Source organism: Rousettus aegyptiacus, unplaced genomic scaffold, assembly GCF_014176215.1.
Source record: "Rousettus aegyptiacus isolate mRouAeg1 unplaced genomic scaffold, mRouAeg1.p scaffold_m13_p_6, whole genome shotgun sequence".
Lineage (NCBI taxonomy): Eukaryota > Metazoa > Chordata > Mammalia > Chiroptera > Pteropodidae > Rousettus > Rousettus aegyptiacus.
The window spans coordinates 78583738-78601822 of NW_023416309.1; the positions used below are offsets into that span (position 1 = coordinate 78583738).

At 43.6% G+C, this 18085-nt stretch overlaps 1 protein-coding gene across 1 annotated transcript in view; it reads right to left on the reverse strand.

Annotated features, from left to right (window-relative positions):
* NXN (nucleoredoxin) overlaps positions 1-18085 on the reverse strand; it is a 134436-nt gene that overhangs the window by 9800 nt on the left and 106551 nt on the right. Inside the window, exons 2-5 of the mRNA XM_016138981.2 lie at positions 15592-15709; positions 13434-13567; positions 12838-12938; positions 11293-11399 (exon numbers count right to left, since the gene is read on the reverse strand). Coding sequence (XP_015994467.1) covers positions 11293-11399; positions 12838-12938; positions 13434-13567; positions 15592-15709 — 460 coding nt within the window. The remainder of the gene's footprint in view (positions 1-11292; positions 11400-12837; positions 12939-13433; positions 13568-15591; positions 15710-18085) is intronic.

Here is an 18085-nt window from a genome sequence, read left to right on the forward strand (position 1 = left end):
CCCCTATCTTATTTGGTTGTCGTGAGGAACAGCAAGTACAGATGCTTTTTAGCAGAGTATCTGGTATACAGTGAGTACTCATAAATATCAGGTCTTGTTATAAATAAGTTCATCATTAATTTTTTTTATCATCCCTAAGTTGATTGTTTGGCTCATGAGAAGGCAGAGGTACAGAAGAAGACTGGTGCTTTGCCCTAGGGGAATAAAAAGAAACCTCCATGCTGGCTGGAGAAAGTCAGCTAAAGAAACAGAATACAGAGATGACGTCAGCACCGCAGCAAGAGTTCCAGCTCCAGTGGCACATCTGCCAAGCCTGGGGATGAAGTTCTTTTACTTGCACTATCCAAAGCTTAACTTTTGGGCATAGAACATAGACTCTATGCTCCTAAGAGGGCTTCAGCCCCAAGCCTCCCACCGTGGGGAGCTGTGCTGGACCACAAACAGTGCCCAAGAATTCTCTTGACCCTCTCCTTCCAAAGCTAGAGAACGAGGCCCAAGAAGCCTACTCCAACTGTTTCCTCCTGTAAGGAGCCTCTTTGTGAGTATTTAAAACAATCTCAAAGCCATGTACTCTGAGACTTTCACATAGTTTATTTGGTTGCTTTTCTACTGCCAAGGAAAGAGGCAGTTTTGACGGAGATGGCACTGTGGCGGGGTCTGGGGCAGAGAAGCTGGGGAGGGTTGCAACTCAGATGGCAACATGATCTGAGGGGCTGGGAGTAAGCACTCAAAGATTGCTGGGAGTTGAGAAGAGAAATGGAAGGGAAAACAGACCCTATGACAGAAAAAGAAGGTTAGGGCACATTGGCAAGGCAAAATATTATGTGGCCACAAAAATGATCGTTATGAAGACTGTGGCGAGATAGAAAACGTACTGTTAAGTAGAAAATGTATTGTTAAATAGGAAATACAGAATACACAATGCTATGTGTACAATTACAGCTATGGACAAACGTGTATGTGTATGGACAGAGACCGAAAAAGGGACTTAGAAAAGTGAAAACAGTTGTGCTAGTGAGGTAGAAATGTGAGTGACATAGATATGTTTCAGTTTTTTCAAATGGTGTTATGATGTATGCATTAACATAAAATAAAAACCAAACAAGAACAAAAGAATGGTAGGGGTGGGGGGTGGGGATGACAATACAAACCATGCCCTGACTTCATCGACCGCCAGTTCTGTTCATCAAATCACCTCTTCCGTCCTTCCCAGCTCCCCTCAAACTTTCTTTTGCTCACAGAGCTAAGGGGTTTTGTGTGGTGAAACTCAGAAAAATCCAAGAGGTCAAAGGGATGGGTCTGGGCCTAACCGAACTTAGCCAGCAGACCCAAACCTGCTCAGGCACGTGCCTGCCTCAAGAGACAGGCATGAAGACATTGATGGTGATGTTCTTGCAATACGGAAAAACCAGACACAACCAATTGCCCATCAACAGTGGAACAAGTTATTAAACCATAGAACAGTTATACAATGAAACACTTCTCAGCACAGAAAAGAAATGAACCAGATAAAAATATCGATAGGGAGAAATACTGAAAATATAACATGAAGTGAGGAAAGCAAGTTGCAGAATATTATGGCACATCGACATTAAATTATACTTCTAAAATACACATCCAACACAGCTATATATTTTTCAGGGATTCACATATGTGCAGTTAAAACATGAAAACAGATTACGAAGAAACACATTAAATATATGGTAGTGTTTCCGCCCAGGGCGGAAGGAAGGAGAAAAGCACTGCAGAGGAGCGAACCCCACCGCTGTCTGCATTAATGCTCTCATTCGTTTATAATGTAAACACCTGAAGCACAAATGTCAAACCACGTAGGTGTTTGTTATATTATCTTTGTCCTTTCATGTTTACTCTTTTTTTTCATGTTCTCAAAATAAAACAAGACAAAACAGAACATGGAAGCTGCTCAGTAGGTCCTGAGGTAGCCCCCCACCTCGGCCCATGGAGCCAGCTTCCCCCAGGTCCATGGGCCAAGGCCAGATAACCTGCACCAGCCCTTTTAACACTGAGTGCTATCTACAAAACACACCAGCATGGCCCCTCACCTCCCACTGACTGAAAACTACACCCTCCAAGTTCTTTGGTTCTACGTATAATAAACAGATTCTGCCTTGAATGTATTTTTTGAAAGGGGCAGGGAAGGGGGAAAATGGAGGGGAAGAGCAGAGAAAGGCAGGATAGAAGAGGAAGAAAGAAGAGAAGGAAAGAAAAGGCAGAAGAAGAACAAGCAGAAGAACAAGCAGGCAACAGAGAAACTGAGGAAAAACAGACCCTGGGAGAGCGAATAGCCCTCACACTACTGCCTCCTAGCTGCCAGGCCTCAAGCACTTGTTCTCCTGGTGGCAGGGCCTGTGCCCACTCTAGGCCCCATCTGCCTCCCCAAAGGTGGGGGGCAAAGGAAGGGGGAGAAACAAAACCAGCCAGGGCCCCTAACCCAGGGGAGAAGGGGCTCTAAGTCTCCTAGCAAAGAACAGGGTGTTCTCTGACAGCCAGGATTAGTTAAACAATTGCTAATGGGATTTGCCTTTTGACAAGTATGTCTAAACCCTTTCCTTAGAAAGCCATTTTTAAACAGCTTATAGAGCTGCAAATTCGGCAGTCTGCATAAAGCACTAGGAGAAGGGAGGCCCTCCCACTCAGGGCAACCCAGCTAGTCCCCAGAGAGGAAAGAAATGGATGGATGGAGGCCAAATGCCAGAGCTTTGGTGAACTCAGGTGGCTCCTTGAGAGAGCCAGTGACCTGCCTGCCAGCAGCAGCAGGACTTGTGGCCTGGCCAATCCAGGGGAAACGCATCATCAAGGCCCACAGCGGGTCCTGCCACTCTGTGAAGGGGGTGACTTGAGGGGCAACAGCCTCAAGACCCAGCTCTCTCACCATATCTGGATGGACATAACAAACTGCTGGCATTTTATGAAGGCCTCTTTTAGTATGCTGGGTGACACTCAGAATCCAGCCACACTCCAAGCCCAGCTCCCAAGATGCTCAGAGGAGTATGCATTTTTTCTAAGTTACCCATTTTCATCCGAGCCTGTCAGGATAACACAGGGGAGCTCTGCCCTCATGCGACTCAATATACAAAGTAACTGTCAGATCAAGCGACTCACTTACTGTAAGGCAGAAGGCTGGGCAGGTGGGGGTGGCTCACCTTGAGTGAGGTGTGAGGAATGTACCAGGTGCCACTCAGTGAAAGCACCTTCATCTAAATGCTTCAGGAGGAGACAAAGTTGAGTGAAAGCCTAGGACACATAGAGTCAAACAGGGAGCATGAGCTCTCCTATTTGAGAACGCTGAAGGATGTGCTGAAGACCAGATGCTCACAGTGGAACCCTCCACTGACTCTGTGTGTGTGTGTGTGGGGGGTGGGGTTGCGCGCGCGCGTGTGCGTGTGTGTGTGTACACATTGTGATACTGTAATAAGACATAAATATTTGGTCTTCAGCCCCAGTTCCTGGCACAGAGCTCCTAAAACCCTTATAACTTCCTGAATGGATAGGGTTATAGGTGCATCTTTTGTCTTAGTCTCAGATCCTGGCACAAGACCCTTGGAATATGAGAGTGGCAAGAGCATCTTTTTGTATGCTAATGAGATGACTGCTGGGTGGCTGTTGGCCCCTAAATAGCTTCCTAATGGGGGCTGGTCAACAGAAAGGCAGGATTAGTAGGTTGGACTGTTCTGCTTTAACCCTCAACCTCAACCTCTGGGGAAGAGAGAAGAGCTGGAGGTTGAATTAATGACTAATGGCTAACAATTTAACCCATCACGCCTACATAGTGAAAATGCCATAAAAACCACTAAGTGACAGGTTCAGAGAGCTGCCAAGCTGGTGTTGCTTCCATGGCGGTTGCTTGGGAGGGTGGTGCACCTGGAGAAGACATGGAAACTCCAGGCCCCTTCCCACAAACCTTGCCCTGTGCAATTCTTCCATTTGTTCCTGAGTTGTATCCTTTATAATAAGCCAGCAATAGTAAGTAAAATGTTTTCCTGAATTCTGTGAGCTGTTCTAGCAAATTACTGAATCTGAGGAGTGGGGGGAGTCACAGGAACCCTGACCTATAGGCAGTCAGTCAAAAGTATGGGAGGCCTGAGACTTGCAACTGGTATCTGAAGTGGGGGAGAGGAAGGCCCTCCTGTGGGGTTGAGCCCTTAGCCTATGGGTCTGACTCTAACTCCAGGTATACAGTGTCAGAATTAAATTGAATTGTATGTGTGTAACAGCAGAGAACTGGTTGGTGTGTGTGGAAAAAATCCCACACATTTGGTGTCAGAGGTGTCGTGGGTAAAAACTGCTCAGACTGTACATGCATACTTACACATACATCAGTTAAATGACTTTGTAACCACAGAGTCACACAAAGCTCAGAAATATTCAGAATTCAATCAAAACTAATTTTGTGATGCTGTGAAGAGTATGAAAGAATATACAACTCCTTCAAGTTCAAAGGTATTTAGAGCTAGACTGGAGTTATTTAAATATCCTCGGAGGCAAAGCAAATCAAAAATCAGCTGAGGGATGGTGCAGCCTAGGGAGGAGTTACCGGCTTCCAAGACTAGAGAGAAGAATTCAGAAATAATATCAGACCAGGAACTTGAACTACAAGGGCTCTGCAGGCAAAGAGACTGTCCTATTTGGAGGGCGAGGAGACAGCACTGTGAAGAGGGCCACCCACATATACAAACTCAAGAACAGGGAAGAGACTTCCAAAATGATATAATTGGAATGATGATTATTTCCTTAATTAGTGAGCATCTTTCAAATCTAGGAAGATCTAGAATGAAGTTCAGAAATGTGAATTAAACCCATAGCATTAATGTTTTTGTGTGTCAAGACATCTATGAATATTTGGCATTTAACTTCCATGTTTGTTTTTGTTTAAAAGAATGTGGCCCAGCACGGTAACAGGTCAGTCCTGTGATTACAATATTAAAATATGTAATTGAGAAATTGAATCTGATTTTTAAGTTACAACTCTATTAACAGTACTACTGCATTTAGGAGAACTTAAGAATCATCATATTTGTAAGTTTACTAGAGTCAACAGACTCACTTAAGGACTTAGGAACATTTGTTCATTTTTCACATCAGTGATTTTTAAGGTTTAAATTTTTAAATCAATTCAAAATGTTTACAGGAGTTAAATTAAGTTTGTATGTCCAAGCATTATTCCTACCCTTGTACTCCCAATTCCTTTCCCTTGCCATGTTTTTTTATCTATAGCACTCATAACTTAACATACTATATGCTTCATTTTTACAGATTATGTTTATTGCCTATCTCTCTCTGTTAGAAAGTAAGTTTTAGTTCATGAATAGACAAGCACCTCACATATAAGAGGCACACAACTACGTTTTGTTAAATAAACCTATGAACAGGAGGATGCCCCCAGGGACCTGAGAGACCATCTTCATTTTAATGCTCGGGCTGGAAGGACGAGAAGTGAAACGGCACCACTGAGCTCTGTGAGGGCAGGGACCACATCGTTATCACGCTGGTGTCTGTCCCTCGCACCAGCACAAGGCCTGTCGCCTGGTAGGAGCTGAAGAAGCTTGAAGCACTCTGAGATTTTGGTGTTTGAGAGGAGAGAAGGGTGGTAGCTGTTATGGACTGAAGGTTTATGTTGCCCCAGATTCATATGTTGAAGCCCTAACCCCCAATGTATTTGGAGATGGGGCCTGTGAGGAGGGCTAAAAGTCATAACCCAATGGGGCCCTAATCCAATAGGGCTGGCGTCCTTACGTGAAGAGAAAGATACATCAGAGCTCTCTCTCTCCCATGCGGGGACACAATAAGAGAGTGGCCCTCTGCAAGCCAGGAAGAGAACCCTCACCAGGAACCAAATGAGCTGGCACCTTGATTTTGTACTTCCAGCCTCCAGAACTGTGAGACAACAATTTCTATCATTGAAGCCATTCAGTCTATGGCGTTTTGTTATGGAAGCCTGAACAGACTAGACAATAACTTTAAGAGTGACAGAATTCTTTTTATGGCTAAGAAAGACCTAAGCATCCTGTGAAGTGGGAAAGAAGGAGGTAACAGAGAAAGAGAGACATAGAGGCAGGGAAAAATGAGAGGCAAGACAAGGCCTTAGAAGAACAAAGGCAGAATTAGAAAGTAGAGATGAAAATATATAAAGAACTCAAATGACTCAATAGCAAAAGCACAAACAATTTGATTAAAAATGAGCAGAGGATCTAAATAGGCATTTTCCCGAAGAAGACATACAAATGGCCAACAGGCACAGGAAAAGATACTGAACATCATTTATCATCAGGGAAATCCAAATCAAAACCACAATGAGGTATCACTTCACACCTGTTAGAATGGCTTTCGTCAATAAGACAAGAAACATGTGTTCATGAGGATGTGGAAAAAAGAAAACCCTCCTCTATACTGTTAGTGGGAATATAAATTGGTGCAGCTACTATGAAAAACAGTATGGAAGTTCCTAAAAAAATTACAAATAGAACTACTATATGATCAAGCAATCTCACTTTCAGGTATTTATTTGAAGAAAGTGAAAATACTAATTTGAAAATATACATGCAACCCTACATTCACTGTAGCATTACTTATAATAGCAAAGATATAGAAACAACCTAAGTGTCCATCAATATTATGAAGAAGATGTGGCATGCACACATGAGCACATACGCGCACGCACATACACACACGCACACACAACGGAATCCCACTCAACCGTAAAAAAAAAGGAAACCTTGCTATTTGTGATAACATGGATGGACCTAAAGGGTATTATGTTGAGTGAAATAAGTCAGACAGAGAAGGACAAATTCTGTATGATTTCACTTATATGTGGAATCTAAGAAATTAAACAAACAAAATGAAACTCACAGATTCAGAGAACAGACTGGTATTATCAGAGGAGGAAGAGGGTTGGGGGGGGTGGGCAAAATGGGTGAAGGGGGTTAATTGTATGGTGATGGATGATAACTAGACTTATCATTGTGATCACTTTGTTCTATATACAAATATCAAATTATTATGTTGTACACTTGAAACTAATATGTTATATACCAATTTTACCTTAATTTAAAAAAAAGAAAAATATCAGTGGACAACCTGTCTCTGGGATTTCTCTTCCAGTCTAGCTTAAATGTCACTACTGTATTGACTGTCCCTGAAGTAAAGTTTCCAAAAGGCTGCAAAAATCCAAAGGGTCAAATCCAAGGATCTCGGCATAGCGTTCAAGGCCCTCTACAGTGTGACCTCACCAGCCTTATTGCTCACTCTGCTCTATAGTACACCATGGGCATCCTATTCTGGTTTTTGCCCTGGAATGTCCCAAATCTCCTATCTAACCCCCATCCATTCTAGAAGGCCCTGCTCTACACTCACCTTCTCCAGGAAGCCTTCCTGGTTAAACGACTCTAAGTGAGTCTCCTCTGAATTGGATTATTCCATCCTGTGGCCCTTCATTAAATGCTACCTTGATAAGGATGTTGTGTTGCTCTTCTATACTCATATCTCACTGTGCTTTAGTGCATCTCTGGTTTGACAGGATCAGAGGCAGATAGATCAAGGTCAGCAGGCAACGTTTGACAGACTGCTTGCAGGAATGAGCCCTTAGGCTTAGCCCAAGCGATCGGTGATCAAGAAGTAGTCAGCACAAAACACTGTCAAAGACTATAAAAACCTGAAGGCACAGAATCAGGAGGTGGGAAGCTGGGAAATGAGACAGGTTCAAGCTGAAGAGAGACTAGAACAGATGGCAAGGGTGTGTAGGCTGTGGAGGCAGCAGATGAGGAACAGCAGGATGAGCGAGGTGCAGGGCTGGGCTGTAGCGAACACTCGCTGGCCGGAGCTGGGTTCTGCATGAATCTCACATTCTTTTACTGTGGCATGGCTGGCTGGCCGCCACTTGCCTGGGCATAGAGCCCCTCCAGATTAGCTTTCTGAGAGGGCTCCTCAAGGGGACCACATATGTACTTTTCATCCCCATACTGCCAGGGCCTTAAGAAAACGTGCCAAATGAATGCATCTCTGAGAACTCTCCATTCTCTTCTTCCTCAGTTGTGGTTACCCCCTTTCTGGCTGTCTGGGCCAAACCTAACAACTGCGGCTCCTCCATCTGGGATATTTGTATGTTGACAACCAGATAATCTGAAAAGAGAGCTCCCTTCTCTGCTTTCTGATGGCACACAGAAAATGATCAATTTAATTTTTATGTGCCCTGACAACATTCCACAGAAGGGCACCCTCTGGCCTTAGTGGTGAGTCCAAAACTTGTACTGAATCTTGAAAAGCTCATGATTTCTCCTGAGACTGCTGTTCTGTGCCTAGGCACCCCCACCACTCACCCAAAAGGGTCCTCAGAAGCACCACCCATGACAGGGAGGGCGGAGACTGCCACCCTCAAACTGGCTATGCATTATATGTAGACTGTCCTTTGATAATTTATTAGTTTCAGGTGGCCCCATGGCTTTGCATTGACCATCAGGAATGCCTGCCATTGTGCCAAACCCCACATCCAGGAAAGGAGAACCCAACTCCCTATCTTGGAGAGGAAGAGATTCTGCTCCACGGACACAAGCTTGGAAATGTGGAGAAACCTCCTGACCGAACAGAGTGGCTGAGTAAGGCCCAGAACTCAGCTCCACTCTCTGGGACCACCGTCAGTCTTCTAAGCCCCTGTATAAAATGGCACTTACCTGACCAACACTTTTATATCAACATACTCTACTTTTTAGTTATTTCCAAATGTAAATCTCGTCTTATTCACTCAAGACCAGCACTGGGCTACCCTTCTGGTTTCTTTATATCCCACCAAGCTCAGTACAGAGAGTACTGGTGGCTACTTGGAGCTCGAGGAATAGAATCCTATGCATTTAAATCTATTCCATCTTTTTTCCAAAAAGTATTTAAGGCAGTTTAAAAAGTACACAATATAATTCAATAAAAACATATTAAAATATCCCCCTGAAGGGAAAACAAGGAAGAGAAGATGAAGCTAGGGTCAAAGGCATGCACAGAAATGGTCAGTTTTGCAAAATCGCTAAAGGTGGTTAAAAATTCATCTCTGGGTTTTCTAGGGACTAAAGCAAAAAACAGAATTGTGGTCTGTAGTGAAATTCAAAGTATACAAAAGACAAAAGAAAAAAACCAAAAACAAAAATCCACCACCTGCTCAAGATAAGTTCAGCCTTGGCCGGGTGCTTGGTAATTTCCTGAGCATAGATTCCTACAAGTGGGATTTTTAAATTAAAGGTTTTATGGATTTTTTTAAGACCTCTGGTATATATTGCCAATTGCTCTCCTGAAAGGCTGTCCTGATTTACATTCCTTCTAGCTGTCTGCTCTCTTTCCCTCACTGGGGATTATCTTTTTCTTTTTTCTTTTTTTTTGAAGGAGGGTAGGTGGAGAGAGGAAGGGAGTGCTTAACAAATGTGATAGATACAAATTCAGTATTTGCATCTGCAATTCATCTGTAATTTCACCTGAATATTTTTCATAACCATTCTGACTATTCAGCAGAAGAACTGCCTACTTCCTATCTTTGTTGTCTAAATTTGCTCTCTTTTGGACTAGTACCTGGGAAGAGCTCTTTTTCTACGAAGGATAGTGGCTCTTTGTCATATATGCTATTAATATTGTTGGTTGCCTTCGTTAAAGCTTTTTGACATTTAAAAGTTTATCTTTTTTAGATTGTAAAATCAAATTTTCCTTTTTTTTGTTTTTTTGTTTTTTACTGTTAGTTAAATATTTATTTATTCTGTGCCCAAAACTGAAATGTCCACATTTTACTGATAAAAGAGAAGTCAAATAACTCGCTCAAGGTCGCTTAGCAGTGTGGGGGGGTCAGTACTCAGCAAATAAACATTTGTTGTGTATGAATGAATAAATGAATTAAGAGACATGAAGTTTTACTTATCCCAACGAAGTGGCAATTCAACCCTCAGTTCCCACCTCAAGGTACACGTTTTAAGTCTCTCTGCAGGCAGTGCTGCAAGGAAAGACACTGGTGACACTGCCTTTAAGTTACCCAACTTGGTGCCATTCCTCTGGACCAGTGAACAATAACAGCATGCCATGCAACTTCCGTTTGGAAAGGGAACTGCCTTCATCTTTCTTATTAATAGGAGGAGTGAGCCGCCGACGTTCTCAAAGGATTGCTAGACTGTGAATACTCAAAGTGTGGTCCCTGGACCAGGAGCATCGGCATCACCTGGGGGCTTGCTACAAATACGGGATCTCGGCCCTAGCCTAGACCCACTAAATCAGAATCTGCACTTTCACAAGACCCCCAGGCAATTCTTACATACATTTCACATTGAGGAGCACCGATTTAAAATGAAGTATTAATTTTTTGAAGCTTTAGCTCCAAACAAAACCATATGCTTATTCTAAATGGTGAAGAAAAAGGTTAAAGAATCTGATATGTATGCTCTCATAAGCTGTGGAATTTGTGGGTAAATCTTAATTTGCCTTTTTTTTTTTTTTTCACTCCCTATAACACAAGGGGCACTGAGAACTCAAATATCAGCTGTACCTGTCTAGGGCTGACCAGGATCTGGTACTACTGATACAAAGGGAGTTGAGTTTTACTCTTAATAGGCCAGTTAAGTGCTTCATCAAGAAAACACCTAGCTAGGTAAAGGCTGGAAGGAGGTATTCACATAATAAAGAACAAAAACACGGTTTATCTCACTAAAAATCATTATTTCTAAGGGGGAAAGGGGACCCATTATGATTAGTAGTTCTCCAAGCCCTAGTTTTTGACACTCTTCAGGAAATCAATTTTCTCACCTAAAAGGTAATACTCACTCAGTCCTCGTTTGTATGCTTCAGGAATCATGAGAAATGCCTAATATACATTATCTTATTAATGGTCCCAGCAACTCTATGTGGCACAAATTTTACCAAGCCCATTTCGCAGATGAGTAAATTGAGACTCGAAGAGTCTGAGTGATGGAACAAAGATCACTCTAATGTCTATCTGACAGTAAAACCCTAGGGGTAGGGCTTCAGCCAAGTCATTGGGGAGCACGTGCTCCATGGTCCGACCACATCAGAACTCATTAGGCCAGGCAGTGAGAAGCAGCTGTCTCATCTGAACAAGCACTTTGCTTAAAAAACAGCTTCAATGATTTACCATGTACAACACAAAAATTCAACACATGTAATTTTTAATATGGTAAAGAAAGTGAACAGTCATAAAAATAAAGATGTTCTTTTCCCCCTAAAAGGAAACCCAAAGACATGGTAAGCCCAGATGAGCAGGTTTCCAGGGAGTCCCCTGGAGTCTGGAATGCCTACCTTGGATGCCATACAGGCGGTTGAGACGTGACCGCCGGGCTTCATCGGTGTAGGGGACAGCGAGCCAGGGCATCTCACTGAAGTACTGTTTGAACGAGTCCTCTGACCTATAGAAACACATATGGAAACAAGGCTCTATTACCCCCAAATGCACCACTGCTGGGTCCTCCCCGCTTTCTATCAAGTTGTGTCCAGGGTTCTACAATGCTGGGGCTTCTAATCACCGTGACCTCAGACACCAGGCTAATGAGACAGAGTGGGTTACTCCACCCATTCAGGTGCATGCCAAGAAGCAGACGCCTCCTCACAACACGGGATGCCAAACGAAAACACCAGGCTTTCTGCAGCCTGCTCCCCTGAATCCTACCAGTTTAACCCATGCCCAACTTTTTGTTTTTCAACACAGACAGGTCTTATTTTTATAAGAAGCATAGATGTTCGGACACTGCGTTCTCAAGTGACACTCCTATTTTGTGCGTGTAACAGTGATTTGTATAGTACCATACTTTCAGGCAAGCATAAATACTATGATTCCACAAATGAGAAATTGCGAAAATTACAAATTTAATTTAAAAAAGCAGATCAGGAGTTTCTTGAAGCTTGGATTTGGGGGTGAGGATTGACTGATGAGAGGTATGAGGGAGTCTTGAGTGATGGAAATGTTCTACATGGCATGGGTACATACATTCTGCAAAATGGACTGGATACTTAAATGTATGCATTTCACTGTATGTAAATTATACTTCAATAAAGTTGATGTTTTTTAAAGCTTTAAAAAGTCATTACTTCACCTGGCATGCCCTCAAGCTTGACTCCACTCAGTGGGGAGCTATAAAACAGGGGGGTGAACAAAAGGTGAATAAGCCAAGCACGAAATAGTGCAGATGTCAAGAATATGACAGCGCACGACACGGTCTCTGTGTTGGCATCTCAGGTTGCCTACTGTGAACAGGAACTTAGAGGCAGAAGCATCTGATGGCTTGGCCTGAACTGGGGCTGGAATTTTGTGATAAAGGAAGGTCACTGGTGAGTAAAGCCAGTGAAAAGGCAAGAAGCAGAGGAAATTGATGCTAAAAGTACCTGATGCACTCTGGGAAGAAGGTCTGCCCTTCCGGTTTTATGATAGTCCCCAAAGTCCATGGCCAGAGCTAAGAAAAATGATTGCACAGCCTTCCAAATAGGCATCATATTTCATTAGACTCTAGTTCTTTTCTTTTCATCTTTCTCCCTCCATATTCTTTCACCACAATCCAAAATGCTGAACAAATCAGAAAAACACTTTCTAATCTCAAATGACCCAGGCCTGAATTAGGACAAACCCCCATACTGACGATAAGAACAAGTGACTCTCAGCTTTTCTTCAGACAATCCCAGGAGTAACTGTGAAATGCGTCCGTCCCTCTGTCAATAATCCCAGATATGTCTTCCCTAATCCCTAGCTCCAAGCTTTACGCTGAAGAAGTGAGAAGTATAAGGGAGAGAAACAAAAGTTAAACACCTGCAGAAAAGGAGAACTACGCTGCCACCTTCCCCAGCACACATTACCTGTCTGCACTAACAAAGATAATCTCAAATTTCTGGCCTGCCTCCTTGATCTTCCGGTAGGATTCCACCAGGACCCGGGTGAGGCTTCGGCAAGGTGGACACTGAAAGACAAGAGTGGGATCCTGTATCGTGACGTTATACCTTCAATATCCCCTTTCCCAGCCACTTGCCATGAGAGGCCAGGCAAACAAGACCGGAGTAGGATTGGGATGGCAAAACCTGGTTCATGAGAGCAGAAACAAATGTGCCTCTTGTAATGGCAAGCAGCCAGCACAGGCTCCTCCCCACCCCTCACAGCGTGCCAGCAGGCAACAGTCAAAGAAACCTCTTCAGGGAGCACTGGAAGCCTCATCAGAACGGGTTAGGAAAGCTATCGTTTTAGACCTATCAAAAGAAGTCATTTTCTTACTGTTGCTATTATCATCCATAATAATAAGCACTTATTGCATGCCAACAAGGCATTGTGCACAGGAGAGAGGAAGAATGCCGGGAAATTATGCCCACGCAGTCCCACCTCCAGAAGCCAGTCGCAACTGGTCTTGGTGGAGATATCACTGTTTCCTTCTGCCTGGGCCAAAGAAGAACCAAACACTCACCCAGTGTGCGGAGAAATAGACTCCCACGTGAGACCCCTCCAGGCTGCTGCTCTCCAGGGACTGCCCATTATTTCTAAGTAAGGGCCCTGCAATGACTTCCCTGAAGGGTTTAGGTCCCCAAGGGAATTCCAAACCTGCAACAGGCAACAGATGGTGAGAATGTTAAGACTCTTCCTTGTGTCCTCTGACCCAAGAGGCCTCAGGGCTGCAGAGCATAACAACTTTATCATTAAATAGTCTTTAACACACCCATAGGGTCTGCAGCTAAAAATATAGGAATAAAAGCAAAACTCATCCATGACGGAGCCCTACCTCAAGGCAATGGTTCCCGAACCTGTATGATCACAGGGTCAAATCTCTTGCAGGGCTTTGAGGAATACAGAAACCAAGTCACACCCCAAGTCCCAGGATCCAGGGACAAGGCTGAAACTGTATGTCCAAAACAAAGCAAAACAGACTCTCCAGTGCCTCTGATGTGCCAAGCTGGGGAAGCATTGTCTCAGATACTAGCCTTGAATTTCTTCAATTCCAACCCTGGTGTCTCAGTGGATCTCAACTCTGACTGTATTTTAGAATCCACTGGGGAATTTTCAAATCAACTGGGCCCCACCTCCTAGAGATTCTAGTTCACATGGTCTGGGTTGGGGCCCAGGGAACCAAGTAAGATGAGAATTTAAGTCTATGGAAAGGAAAGAGTAAAACCCACTCAACCCAGATGGTCTACATTCTGATGACACTTAAGCCCCAGGCAGGAAAAGCAAATAATATGTTCTCAGCTCAACAGAACAGTGTTTTCTCACAGGGTGGTCCATGGACCACTTCCTCAAAATTGCCTGGGGTGGGGGAAGGATGGGAGGGAGAGGCATAGACTGGTTAAAGATGCAGGTGGCCAAGCCCACCCCGAACAAATGGATCCAAAAATCTTGGGAGTAGGGAAGAAATCTGCATTTTAATAAGTTTCAGAGTAGTGTGGGCGTGCGTGTGTGCACGTATGTGCGTGTGTGCATGTGTGTGTGTGTTTAAATTTGAGAAAATAAAGACTTGGTTCTACCATGCCCTGGTTTTTACTGAGGACAATTCTTTGATGCGGGTGAAATTTTTACTGGGAAAATTTGTGACCAGGCTTGAATCCTTGCACTGGACCAGTAAGTGAGGAGGGAAGATCTTCTGACCCTTTTATGACTCCAGTGCAAGGGGCAGAGAAACAGATGTTGGGCAGCCATTGGGCAGGGTGATCTGAGCAACCTACCAATGGATAGCCGTCCACCCAGCTGGCCATCAAGACCAAGGCCCGCAGGACTTGGGCAGTACCAAGAAATGAGGTGCACTCACTGCTGAGACCAGGAGAGCAACAGAGACTGCAGCTTTGCTATGGTAATATATTAAAAGAAAAAAACTCCGCAAATCACTTAGCCTACCTCTAATAGTTAAGGTGACTGCTGCCGTTGAAACAACACTGAAGTCAGTATCTGAGCCCTAGCTTACTCTCAACAGCCTCCTCAGCCCTCGAAGCTAAACTTCCTTTTTCAGATTCCATCTCCTTTGGCCCATGAATTAAAGCTCCCAGGAGGGACATTCTGATCCCTTTAAAAATCTTAACCATGACCTAGAGAATACTATAATTTCATCAAGACAATATTCTTTAGCCAAATAAACCCACTTACATATGCGGTTGACCCCTGAACAACATGAGTGAACTGTGTGTGTCCATTATACGCAGATTTTTTTCAACTGACAACTTGAAAAAACTCATGGATGAACCGTGTAGCCTAAAACAGATGATGCAAACTTACAGTATCGATAAATACAGTACTCTACTGTAAGTGTATTCTCTCTTCCTTATGATTTTTGTAATTTTCTATTCTCTAGCTTGCTTTTTTATAAGAATACATTATATAATACATATACGAAATGCATGTTAATCAACTGTTTATGTTATCAGGAAAGCTTCCAGTCAACAGTAGGCTATTAGTAGTTATGTTTTTGGAGAGATGAGAGTTACATACAGATTTTCGATTGTGCAGGAGTCAGTGCCCCTAATAAACTCCACGTTATTCTATGGTCAACTGTATTTATTTGTACACTCTCTAGCAAAGGAGAGGAGGTCTGGGCAGCAGGACGGAAGGAAGAAGACAGGATGGACTTGCCAAGGTCTCACCTTCTGGGTCATCACGGATCACCAGCAGCCCATTCCTACACACGACCTTCCCGGTGGTGGCATCTAGGAATATTAGTGATGGAATGTTGGAAATTCGATATTTGTTCCAAAGTTTAAGCTGTAAGAAGAAAAGTTAAAGAAGTTAGTTAAGTCCAAACTGGATTAATTGCAGAGTTCTTTTGAACTCCTCAGGCCTGAGGGTAAATGCCCTGAAAAACACTAAAGTACAGATAAAGGAATAACTGTTTGAAAGCAGGGCTAGCTAGGCAAAATGGACAAGTGAAGCTACAACCTCACTTGTCCCTGTGGTCTACAACAGAGGACCCTGTATCTGAGTCCCACCCTGGCTCCAGCCATGGCAGAGGCTGATGGGGGATGCATGGCACCTATTCTAGGAAAGCTATTCTCTCTTAGCTCTCTCCTGGGCACTTTCTCTAACAAACACGAAGATAAAGATGGATTATGCATCTTTCAAAGGTAATGAGACCTCTGCTAGGTGGTTAAGGCAGGAGGGGAGGCTTTTTATTGGTGCCTCTCCACCCTATCAGCAGGCAGGTACTCCCTGCCCTGCTATGTCCCCAGAGCCCCAAGAGGGAAGAGAGAGGGTATGCAACAGAAGACAAGTAGTTAGAATCTGCCCGTCTCACCACTTCACCAGTTCCCTGGAATATTGGCAGTCTTTATAAGCATGTGCTGTTCAACCAGCAAACATTAGGGAGGCAATATCCTGCGCCAGCCCCAATCCTCAGCTCTTGGTGCCACTTGAGACAATCCATAACCTATTGGGAGGTTCTTGAGGCTGACTGTGTGCACTGCCACAGAACCATGTCTAAGTGGGGTGAGGCTGAAGAAACATGAACCCAACAGCCCAGGGCTAGGAGCCACATATGTGTGGGCTCCTCTGCTCATGGATGTCTGGGTGAACGCTGCTCAGGCGGGCCACTGGGTGCTCAGGAACTTAACTGCCAAGCCCAGAAAATAACATTATTAAATGAAATGTCAAGCTACCAATTCACCTCCAGAAAAGAAAGAAACAAGAATAAACTGAAGAATGGCCCATTGGTAATTCAGCTGCGAGTCTCCTTTCCAGGACTGGGGCCCAGACAGGACTGGCCACCGACCGGGACACGGGCAGAATAGGGCATGGTTATGTCAGAGAAAACAGGCATCAGAAGTCTATCTGCATACAGCAGAGGGAAATGCACGTGTGGCTGTGATTATTATTGTTTTTAACACGATCCCAGGCAGCAAGGGAATTGGGTAGGATATCTGCCAAGAAATGTTAGGATTCCCCTGTGTGTGTAGACCAGGGTCTTGGCAGGAAGGGTTGTGAGACCCCACCTCAAACTGGGTGGGCCCCACTTTTGCCTGCATGTTTTTTGCAGCCCCATCTTTCCAATGGGCTCCCTAGTCCAGAACCTCAGAACAAGAGGGACTCCGCATATACACTTTTCAATGACTAGCATTGCATCATTGCAGAAAAACCTAATAAAGGATTCAGATTAAACATTCTTAAGAGAAGAGGTTCAACAGCAGAACAAGACCATTTGCTGCTGGGATTAACTTCACGAATTGGCTGGTGCGAAGATTTAACTGGGTTAATTTAACAACAACAACAAAAAGAGGTAAAAAAGAAAGATTAAGGTTATCAGATTTCTCTGGCTTAAAAAATAATTGTTGGGGAAAAAGTAATTATTAGAAAAAAAGGGAAACATAGCACACCACAAAAATTGAGATAAAAATCACTCATGACTCTTAAAGGGGATCAAATATATGGTAGCTGAAGGAAACTAGACTTTGGGTGGTAAACACACAATAGAATATACAGATATCAAATGATAATGTACACCTGAAAATTATATAATTGCATTAACCAATGTTATTCCAATAAATTAAAAAAAAAATTACCCATGACTCACCACCTATGACAGCTTAGACAATTTTATATTTTCACCAGTGGCAAATGAGAATGCCCATTTCCCAGTACTCTCAGTGACATCACCACCGACCTTTAGTTTTTCCAGTTTTATAGGAAAAATGACACTGCATTGTGGTTGCTTATCTTCTCCTTATTGATGTTTAGGCACATATAGCACTGTTATAAACAGACTGTTTTATTCCTCAGTTCTACAACTGGTTAAATACTGAAATTCATTCAACAGATATTAATTGAGCATCTATTATGTTCTAAGCACAAGGGATACAAGAAAGAACAAGGTAGATGAAGCCACTGCCTTTGCAGAGCTTCTATTCTGGTGGGGGAGACAGAGAATACAAGCAAGAATACAAATAATAATTTTAGGCACTTATAAATGACAAAAGGAAAACAGAGCACTCATACTGGAACGGGCACAGGCATTGGCTGACCTTGCCTTGCACCAGAGCCCCTCCCAAGAGGCCCCAAGCCAATATACCTGGTGGCCAGCTTCAGACCACACCAGAGGACTACCTGACCACCTCCACAAATGACATACCCAAAAGGCAGACTTAGCAG